The sequence below is a fragment of the Lygodium microphyllum genome, chromosome 4 (genome assembly GCF_053477565.2).
Source record: "Lygodium microphyllum isolate KBCC chromosome 4, Lygodium_microphyllum_v1.1.10, whole genome shotgun sequence".
Classification (NCBI taxonomy): domain Eukaryota; kingdom Viridiplantae; phylum Streptophyta; class Polypodiopsida; order Schizaeales; family Lygodiaceae; genus Lygodium; species Lygodium microphyllum.
Window position 1 is genome coordinate 91,322,115 of NC_141138.1, and position 11,616 is coordinate 91,333,730.

The 11,616-nt window shown below is 39.5% G+C and overlaps 1 protein-coding gene across 1 annotated transcript; it reads left to right on the plus strand.

Moving 5' to 3' along the window:
• The first annotated feature begins 456 nt into the window (after positions 1 to 456).
• Positions 457 to 942, plus strand: LOC148037312 (histone H3-like centromeric protein cnp1). Its single transcript, XM_087677091.1, has one exon. The coding sequence runs from the start codon at positions 457 to 459 to the stop codon at positions 940 to 942; it is 486 nt and encodes a 161-aa protein (XP_087533217.1).
• The last annotated feature ends 10,674 nt before the right edge of the window (positions 943 to 11,616 follow it).

An 11,616-nucleotide genomic window follows, 5' to 3' on the forward strand; every position in this document is an offset into this window, starting at 1 on the left:
TCACACCTTCCGACTGCCATTCGTCCGACAGCTCTAACGTATCCAACCGATAGAGGTGTCGTACGTCCGACGTTAGTGACGTTGAAAGCTATTGAATTGTCTGAAACAACACGATAGAATACTTCAGCAGCTTAAGCAAGAACCTTCATCGCATTGTATGGTCCTCGAATCTCCGAAACAACGCGATATCATTCATCAGCTCTTTTGCAGCATCGTCAATCGCATCGTATTGGACTTCACTGCTGCGTGGGGAACTCGTGCTTTTGATTGCGTTAGAATCTGCCAATACGAAGCAATTAGGGCAAAGCAGAAACTCAAATTCCCTCTATCGCGTTGTATTGGTCCTGCCTTTATTGCAAAGCGAGGAGGAGTTCAAGGCTTTTATCTTGTCGTTATTACGGCGTGGGAGCTAGTTGTATTCATGTTTAGGTTCCTTATCGCGTCGTGTGGGTCTCGATGGCCAGGACAAAACAATCTGCAAGGAAGGTCTTGGTGAAGAAATCTTCTGAAGAAGGTCCTGAGCTAACTATTGAGGAGACAATTGAAGAAATTGTTGTCCCTGTTACACCAGTTGGTAAAGTTTGTTCAGGTGAATCCTCAGAGAACAAGTTATCTGGTGAGTTTGAGCCCTCAGCTTCTTCTCACTCTCAGGTTCCCAAGGAAGCCCCTGTGAGGAAAAAGAGAAAGTCAAGGTGGTTTTACATGCATAGATGTTTTGCAGAGATAAGGAAAGCTCAAAAGTCAACTAGTCATCTCATTCCTAAGGCTCCATTTTTTAGACTGGTCAAGGAGATATCTCATAGATTGTCATATGTTGCTTCTGTGGATGACCTCAACAAGAGATGGCAATTGTCTGCCCTACTATGCTTGCAAGAGGCAGTAGAGTATTTTCTAATAGATTTTATGAATAATGCTTATATTGTAGCTGCCCATGCACATTGAATTACATTAATGAATAAAGACTTTAGTATGGTGAGCAGACTCAGATATAGGTTTGACAAAGTTTTGAAGCCTCTTCCATCAACTGATTAAAAGGTATTTGAAATTCTCAATGTTCCACCCAGGAGAAAGCAGAAAGAGCCACCAACACTCAAGATTGAAGAGGTTACCCATTTGTATCCTACAAGGGTTGCAAGTGAGCAGGAGGTTGTCTTAGAGGAGAAAAGGAAAGAGGTAATAGAAAATGAGGATTTGATCTGTCAGAGAAAGATTTTGTCTCTTGGCCAAGTGAACTACGAGAGGATGGGCAAAGTGTATGGCCAAATGGTTGTGAATGTTTCTGTTAGTCTTGAGAAAGAAGACTACCTCAGCATTTCTCCAGAGGATAAGATCTAATTTGAGAAAAAGGATGCTCAACTAACAGATTCACTAGTTTATTATTGTTTGAGGTAAGGTCTTTTGCTTCTCTTTATTTATAATGAAAATTTCCAAGGGTCCTTATATTGGAGTCGTTCTCTTATTCATTCTCTACTTTGTATACAGGGCATATGTTGCTTCTCTTAGCATTGATATTGCTAAGGTATATTTGTTATTGATCCACTTCTGTTAGTGGATTTATTTTCAAAATTTGATTCAAATATTGCAAGGTTTTTAAAGGACTTTGATAGTGTCACAAACCATCATTTTTTTTTCCATATATTGAAAGGTACTTTCTTCAACATTCTATCTCTTGATGATTTGTCTTTAAGGTTATTTCTCACTTGTGTTTTGGTTTGTAGACGACATTGGAGCCTAATCTATATTGACATTCCTACAAGAGAGGTCATTTTTATGAATTCTCTTTCAGGAATCCATGGCCAATCAAAGATGTATTGTCAATAAACACTCTTTATTTTATCTTTTATTGGATAAAGTTTATAGTATTTGCTAATAAGTTAATGTCAAGATTGTGGGAGAGAAGGAAGGAGTCTCACTTGTAGCTTTCTTGCTTGCACAATGGGGGAATACACACAAAGGTGGAGGCTGAAAACAATTTTCCTCTTCTTAGTTGTGTAAGCCAAAAAGAAGTCAAGTACAAAGAAATAGAAGAACCCTATATATGGGTCTCAAACCAAACTCAATTAACTAAGGTAGCATACTAACTAAGCCACGAACTAGAGTAGATAAGGATAGCTGTCATGTAGCTATTATTCATAGGCGGTGTACCAATCGCATCTGCAAACTGACAAGTCGTTGACATAAATGCACAACGGTCACCCTGGCATATCACGAGTGGAGCTCGATATCTCAACACTCCCCCTCGAGCTCAATCCCAATTCCTGCACACCAAGCAGGTCTCTGAACTTGCGCAGCTTCTCTGCGCCCAATGCCTTCGTGAATATGTCATCTACCTGATCCTCTATGCTAACATAAACTAGATCAATAAGACCTAATAAAACCCTCTCCCGCACATAGTGATAATGCACCTCAATGTGCTTTGTTCTAGCATGATAGACTGGGTTATTTGCCAAGTGTATACTACTCATGTTGTTACAATAAATGACAATTGGCCCATCTGTAGGTTGATGCATATCATAAAGTAGCTTATGCAACCAAGCTACCTCACATGCAGCCATTGCTGCGCCCCTGTACTCAACCTCTGTGCTTGACAAGGCAACTGTAGGCTGTTTCTTGCTGCTCCAAGTGACTGCAGCACTCCCAAAAGACAACACATATCCACTGGTAGATCGTCTATCAGAAATACTACCAGCCCAATCAGCATCAGTGTATCCATGGAACTGTATCTGAACCCTAGTCTCATAAAGTAGTCCATACTGCAATGTGGACTTCACATACCTGAGTATACGTCTAGCCGCATCCAAATGCGGTTTCCTTGGAGCCTGCATAAACTGACTTACCAGTCCAATAGCATAGCTCAAATCTGGCCTGGTAATAGTCATATAAATCAAGCTTCCTACTATGCGTCTGTACATAGTAGGGTCTTCCAGAAGCTCACCTGCATTTGCGCTCAGCTTCACATTCTGCTCCAAAGGAACTAAAATAGGCTTATAGCCTGTCATCCCATATTTGGACAGCATATCCAATCCATACTGCCTTTGCAAGAGCTGTATCCCACTTGGTGATCTAATCACCTCAATGCCCAAGAAATAACACAGCTCTCCCAAATCCTTCATCTCAAACTTTTGCTTCAATAGCATTTTCACATGAAGGATATCTTCATCACTGTCACCTGTCATAATCAAATCATCAACATAAATGACAAGTAGCATAATACCTTTCTCTGTTTTTCTCACATAAAGTGAGAAGTCTGCCTTGGAAATCTAAAATCCAATAGTGACAAGATATTGTCCTATCTTGTCAGACCATGCTCTAGGTGCTTGCTTCAAGCCATACAATGCTTTCTTCAACCTGCAAATAAACTCAAGATGAACAGCATGCACATAACCTGGTGGCTGCTCCATATAGACCTCTTCTTGCAAATCACCATGCAAGAAGGCATTCTTTACATCCATCTGATGTAAAGACCATTCCTTTGATGTAGCCATAGCAATGACTGCTCTTAGGTTGCCATCCTTGCAACTAGACTGAATGTTTCTTCATAATCAATGCCATATGTTTGTGCATACCCCTTGACTACTAATCTTGCCTTGTATTTGTTCACAGAACCATCTGCATTGTGCTTCACCTTATAAACCCACTTACAGCCAATTGCATTATTACCTTTAGGCAAAGGTACCAATTTTCATGTAGCATTTGCTTCCAAGGCATCCATTTCTTCATCCATGGCTTTCTCCCATTTTTCTTTTCCCATGTCTTGCTCAAAAGAAGTGGGTTCTGGTTCTTGTATCACTTTGACCATATATGCATAGTGAATGGCTGTAAATCCATCATATTTCAGCCTATCCACAGGATACCTAGCTCTGGTAGACCTGCGCAAAGTAGGTTCACTCCCAGGTGCTCTCAAAACATCCCTGGTCTTCCTTACTCTAGGTGTAACAATAGAAGGAATACCCAACTCATCATCAATGCTCTATTCTGAGCCACTGGATTCACCATCCACATAAGAGTGACCTGCATTCACATCAAATATGGGCTAATCTACCTTCTCTTTTCCTTTTCGTGATACCTGCATTGCATTGCTTTGAGAAGATTCTCTTGATCTCAATCTGCCTGTCCATGGCGAAGAATGTGAACCACTGCTAGAGGATGCTCCAAGTCCACTAATATCTTGTGACTGCTGCTGTGAATTCTGTGCAGCATTACCATTTTGTGCATCTACATTATCAATCACATTTACTGGTTTATACCAGCTACTCATCTCATAAAAAACAACATCTCTGCTCACTGTAAACTTACGAGTAGAGAGGTTATAACATCTATACCCTTTTTGCTGCAGAGAATAACCAATAAAGATGCACTTCTCAGCTTTTGGATCCAACTTGGATCTCAACTCATTTGGCACATGAACATAGGCAATGCAACCAAAATTCTTCAAATGAGAAATATCTGGTTTCCTACCAGTATACCTCTCCTCTGGAGTCATCCCATGTATTGCTGCAGTGGGAGTCTTGTTCATTATGTAGACTGCTGTAGCAACTGCTTCAGCCCAGTAAAAATCTGGCAAGTCTTTTTCGTTGAGCATGGCACGAGATACCTCTCCAATATGCATGTTTTTCCTTTATGCAATTCCATTTTGTTGTGGGGTATGACTACATGAATATTGCTGCTTTATTCCATGCTCTTGCAGGAACCTTGCAAACTCATTTGAGAGGTACTCTCCCCCTCCATCTGACCTTAGGCATTTTATTTACAGGCCTGTTTCTTTTTCAACCATAGCTTTAAGAGTTTTGAAATGCCCAAACACTTCACTTTTCTTTTTCATAAAATACACCCAAACTTTTCTGCTATAGTCATCAATAAAAGTGACAAAATAATGACAGCCTCCAAGAGATACAGGTTTAGTTGTCCACATATCAGAGTGGATTAATTCCAATGGCTTCTTACTCTCTTGAACATGTCTAGGAAATGGTTTCCTTGCCTGTTTTCCAAACTGACAGGCTTCACATACCTTATGCATTTCTGCAACCTTGAATTTAGGCAATCCTGCAACAATATTTTGGGCCTGCATTGATTTAAGTCGCTGTACATTAACATGACCAATGCGTTTATGCCAGATATCAATATCTGCAACTACACCGGTCCCATGTGCAAACATTGCTGCACTCAATTCAGGCATGTCTGCATCCAATGTAAACATTCTGCCCTTCTTCTTTCCTTTTGTTATTAAGCGACCTTTATTTTTCATATCCTCAACAAAGCATCCATGAGGATTAAATTTGACCTGCAAGCCCTGCTCAACCATTTGACCAACAGAAACTAGATTCTTGGTGATATTCGGGACATGAAATACATCGGACATATATTTCTTTTTCCCATCCTGCATAGATAAAGGAAATTTTCCAATCTGCACAATAGGATGTGTAGTATCATCACCAGTCTCCATAAATCCTGGTTTTTCCATTTTCCTTGCATCCTCCATCCATTTTGCATGACCTGTCATGTGGTTTGATGCACCTGAGTCAACATACCACACATCGTTGCTTTCTTCTACACTTGTCACAGAATTGTTCATGTGCTGCACCATAAACAAATGCTCATTTCTGTCATCACCCTGTCTACTAGAAGATGCATAATTCCCTTGTTGCAATTTTCCATTCATGATGTCATTCTGCTTTTTATAGCAGTCTTTAGCCATATGACCCATTTTACCACAGTAGTAGCATTCAACATTGATGTTTGTATTTTGGCCTCTTTGCCATCCACCACGACCTTTTTGGCTCCCCCTGCCTCTAGAGTTACCACGTCCTCCTCCATAGGACTGGTTTTCTTGAGTTTGCTGCATATTCTGATTTCTACCACGGCCTCCAAATCGGCCTCCTTTACCTCTGCCTCTACCTCTTCTAGCATTTGAGTAGAAGACAACTTCTTTTGAAGTTCCTCTTGAAGAAGATGCACCACCATTTCTCTGCTCAGAAATTAGAAGAGCAATCAACTCCTCAAAATCAGGAAATCTTTCACGGACGGAAATGGATGTTCGGAACTATGCATAATTCTTTCCTAGACCATTCAAGGTCACAGAAACTAAATCATCATCTTCCACTGGCGACCCAATGGAAGCAAGTGCATCGGCAATCTTCTTCACCTTCATGTGGTAGTCATTGATGCTCATATTTTCTCTTTGCACATTATGCAACTCTTGCTTGAGCTGCATTTTCCTGGCTTGCGTGTTTGTGCTATACATTTTTGACAAAGTATCCCATGCCTCCTTTGGTGTACTTGCATCCTGAATATGCACAATCATAGAGTCTGAAATACTGATGACAAGCCAGTACATAACTTTCCTGGCTCTCTTATGCCATGCTTTGAATGCCTGCATTTGCTGTTGATTGGGAACATCAGGAAGAACTGGTTCTTCTTCATTTCCTGCAACAAATTCCCAGTATCCTTTTCCCATAAGGAAATTCGTCATTCTAATTTCCATGCTTGGAAGTTGTTCTTGTCAAGCTTTTCAGTTACAATCTGTGAAAGAGAATCAGACGCCATTACAGAATACTGAAAAAAATTCTGTCACTGCAGAGAACACAGCTTCAGCCTCATAAGGGCAAATCTGCAAAACTGACGAAAGTGGTATTTAACCACACAGTCACTTCCTAGTGACGATTTTGCATCAACAAGCAACAAGGATGATTTTGTAACTCCCAATGTCTCTGCGCAAAAGCATACGATGCAATTTCTACAGTAACTTTTCACCGACCTGTAGAACAGTGGTCGCACAGCATAAAACTGGGCCTTTTTCTGAGTGCGTGCAGAAAACTTCCGCCTCCAAAACAGGCCCCGAAATGGCCTTAAATAAAAAAAAAACAGGGTCGTCAAAGGCTAAAGCCTGCTCCCGCAGCATATACTGCCCTCTTGCTTCACCGCGAAGGGCGTCTCAACTTGAGACAATGGACTCTTGCAATTTCCGGCTGTGCTACCTGCTGCAGAGATTTGCTCCCAAATCAGAAAATGAAAGCAACACTGCTCCTCTTACCAGAACACCGCAAGCTTGGCTTGCTTTCTTGAGCTCCTTACCACGAACAAGGCTCTCATACCATGTCAAGATTGTGGGAGAGAAGGAAGGAGTCTCACTTGTAGCTTTCTTGCTTGCACAATGGGGGAATACACACAAAGGTGGAGGCTGAAAACAATTTTCCTCTTCTTAGTTGAGTAAGCCAAAAAGAAGTCAAGTACAAAGAAATAGAAGAACCCTATATATGGGTCTCAAACCAAACTCAACTAACTAAGGTGGCATACTAACTGAGCCATGAACTAGAGTAGATAAGGATAGCTGTCATGTAGCTATTATTCATGGGCGGTGTACCAACCGCATCTGCAACTGACAAGTCGGTGACATAAATGCACAACGGTCACCCTGGCATATTACGAGTGGAGCTCGATATCTCAACAGTTAATATGTGTAGTGCTGCTAGACTTGTTACTATGTGTAGTGCTGCTAGACTTGACAATACAATCAAAGATGTATTGTCAATAAACACTCTTTATTTTATCTTTTATTGGATAAAGTTTATAGTATTCGCTAATAAGTTAAAATGTGTAGTGCTGCTAGACTTGTTACTACTCACTTGGACACCAGCTTTCAAAGCATTGTTGATCCTCAGAGACCTTTCAAGTTTCTGCTTCAAGAGGTCCCATTGCAAAATGACATACATAGTTGTGGCTGGAGAGTGGTTTCAAATGCTTCGAGGATAATAGATTCAAAGTTACTGAATGTAGAGGGTGAATGTAAGTTTCCTATGCTTTATCCTTTTATAGTGAAAGTCTCTTGCCACTTCAAATAACTTGTGTGCTTTGTTACAGTGTAGAGACTACCTTGAGTCATACATGTGGTGGATACGGGAGAGGTGTATTGAACTAGTTTTAGATAGGGCAATTACACCGGTGGACCCAGATTTCCCTCTCCCAGCTAAAAATTCCAAAGGACAGGCAACAACGAAGGACAAAGGCAAGAAAATGGCAACCATCAAGAAAAAGAAGTCTCCAAGGTCCAAACAAAAGGGGCCCAAAATGAAGGGCATGCCTAAGCTTTCTTCATTGAAATTTAGTCCCCCCTCTAAAGCCCAAGGAGAAAAGAGTACATGAGGTAATTAAGTTCTTTGAGCGACCAAGGAAAACACCTACTAAGAGGAAACTAGCGATGACGGATGAAAGTATGGAAGATGAAGCAACTTTTCCAAAGAAATAGAGAAGTCTTAAGGATGGAGAAGCTAAAGAACAGCCCGGGGTTGGAAAAGCCAAAGATCAAAGAGAAGCTAAAGAATAGCCTTATAATTACCAGTTTGTCTATTTGTACTGAAGTAACATTCCCCTTGTGTATACGTCTGTAGCGCAATATTCTAACCCAAAATGTAACGATATGTCATTTTGATTTTACCCATGAAAGAGGATTTTTTGTTCATAGAATCATAGAGAATTATAAAGCTTGTACCAAGTCTTTCCTATTAAATTGTACTGTAATTTTGTAACTCATGATATAATGAAATCATTTTGTCCACAAATGACGATTTGTTATTCACAGAATCACTTCAAAGCTTATACCAAGATTTGTTTTTAATAGAACTTATCAATGTGTATAATTCCATGTTTTTGGCAACAATATTTGGGAGTAAAAGAAATATTAAAAATTATTTATACATGCATATTTATGGTCCGAAACTCACAACACTAGGAGGCAAACAACTCATACATGATACAGAGCTCTCAGCTCTTTTTCCAATTACAACACCATTTAACTTATATCCAGGAGTAACATTCTCTAGAAACTCCAAGGTGTCTCTTACATCCTTAAGACTCCACTTTGAAGTAATGTTCACCTCCTTTACTTCTTGTACGGTAACTTGTACTGTAAGTTTCAATGTCTTACAATCAATATCTGAATCTAAAGGAACCCAAGCATCCAATCTAAGTTTGTATCTTCTGTAATCAAAACCTATGATAAGAGATTGTCGAGATATATTATAGGATAAACCCAATGATTGAGGGCACACGTTGCACCTTATAAAGTCACCTTTGTGGTCAGATTCCTTGACTTTCCAACATAGACCTAAAATTTTGTCCAAATCTTCCTTTGAAAAATTTCTGTTTAGCCATGAAACCTTCGCCCGTTGTAAACATGCTGTTTTAAAGCAAGCTACAAAAACATGCAAAGGTAAAAACCACGATAAGCGTACTCTTCTCGAGGTCCTTCCAGGAGTCATAGACTTTTGAAAATCTTGAGCAATCTTGAGTTTAAAACTCTCTATTGTTGCTTTATCAGGCATCTCCCAAACCAAAGATGAGAGGCTTGGTAACTGCAAATCTTCAAGGTATCCATACACACCTACTCTTGAAGGAACCACATATTGTGCATAATACACAAAAATTCCACTTCCATGAAAAAAACTCGTGGTCTTATCAGCATAAATAATGTCTGCAAATTCTTTATGAATGGCATGGAATGTTTCGCTGAGGCTCTCCACAGGTTGCCACTCGAAACTTGTTGATGGAAAGATATCTACAACCAACAATCCATTATTTAGCATATGCTTCAAACAAAACTATATACTCACATAAACCTGACAACTCAAACTTACAGTGTGCTTGCTAGAAAAAACATTCCCATGGAGCCAAGTGCATATCTCTAGCCATGTAAACATGTTGCACTAAAGCAAACCAGCCTTGAGGCGTGGTTTTGAAGGCAAAGATACGTCCCTTCCAATGATATTTGATATCCCCTTGTTTTGTTTTTTTCACTCTATGAGAGCCCCTACAAGATGGTAGCATTGTAACCCAATAATTTATAGTAAATATTTTGGGCTCCCAGTCTCCATTTGCAGTCTTGCTATACATGATGCTAGAGTTTATGGAATGAGAAGGACGCCTTTTGGACACCATGTAAAAGACAATGATATGCAGACAATATGTAGAGAAAGAAACCTAAAGAGAGAGGTCAAGGAGACAAATTAAAAATACTATGAGCGCCAAGAACTTTGAAAATTCTCTCGATTTTCAAAATGGTCTTAATTAACTTAACTTTGTCATGTCTTTGTCAGAGGTTTTGATAGTTTTTATTAGTTAATAGGGGCTGTTGGGACTATCAAAACTTGTCAGGGTTTGAAGAATTTGGCTAAATAGGAGGGGAGAACCACAAAATGAACTCTACTATCTCCAAAGCAGAGGAGACAAGAATACCATATTTTTATCCACGTGGAAAAATCTATTTGGCCCTTTCCTTAATCCACGAATTAACAAAAGTGCCGTTTGTAACATTTTTTGGCCCTAATGCCTCATTTCTTCCCAATGCTTCTTACCAAGGTCTACCCCACAAACCTGCTAAGCACTCCCATTGCATGAGCAATGTTTAGATGTGTAGTTATCATAGCATAGTTGGTCATTTTAGTATTCTTCTCATTTTCTTAGGGCTATCTTCTTGGTTAAGTTTCAAATATAGAAACAACAAACACTTATAGCCTTCCCCCTCTGCATATTAAACCACTCAAGTCCTTTGACAATGTACTTAATAGAGAAGTTTCTTATGTTCGTTCCTCATAATCCTCATGCCAAGAATACATTATGCATTCCCAAAATCCTTTTTATCAAAGGTTTCATGCATCCTCTTATTTAATGTATCCACATCCAGTAGAGACTTCTTGCTTAGAAGCTTGTCATCTACATAAATGATCAATATCATAAGGCTATCATCCATGACCTTTTGTGTATTGAGATAATAATCCATCTTGCTTTGTCTATATCCTTGAAAGCAAATAAAAGTGTCAAACTTATGATATAAATCCTTGGGAGCTTGCATCAATCCCTATAGACTTTTGTAAAACTTACATACCGGATGTTCTCTTCCTCCCTACACAATAAACCCCACTGGTTGTTGCATATAAATATCCTCATGCAAGTCCCCATGCAAGAATGCTATCTTAACATCCATTTGGACAAGCTTCATGCCCTCCTTACTAACCAATGCAACCATTGTGCAAATAGTGGTCATCTTGACCATTGGTGAGAAGATCTCATAAAAGTTGATACCCTTCTCTTGCTTAAACCCTTTGGCTACCAATCTTGCCTTATACTTAGGCATTGCATTTGATGAAGAAACTTTTAGCTTATAGACCCATTTGCATGATAATGCATGCTTGCCTTTAGGAAATTAAACTAACTTCCAAGTAGCATTCTTAATCAAGAGTCCATCTCTGCCCATACTTTCCTTCTACATCATCAATAAAAATGACAAAGTATAATCCTCCTAATGAAACAATAAGCATAGGCTTACACATATCATTGTGCACAAATTCCAATGGTTCAGATTTCTTTGTACCAATACTATTCTTATGCAAAGAGCACAAAGTACAAGACTTTGGCCCCCATGCAACAAGGCCCTTTGCATATCTTCCAAGAGTGGTTGCCAACGGTAACATGGTATCCATAGTTATCTAGATTTCCAATGCTAAGCAAGCTTTTCTTTAGATCTAGTGTATGCACATTTTCTAGCACAAAAGGAAAACAATTAGCAAGTAACAGATGTATGTCTCCCATTCCAATGATGGCTATATGCAAAATCATTGTCTAAAT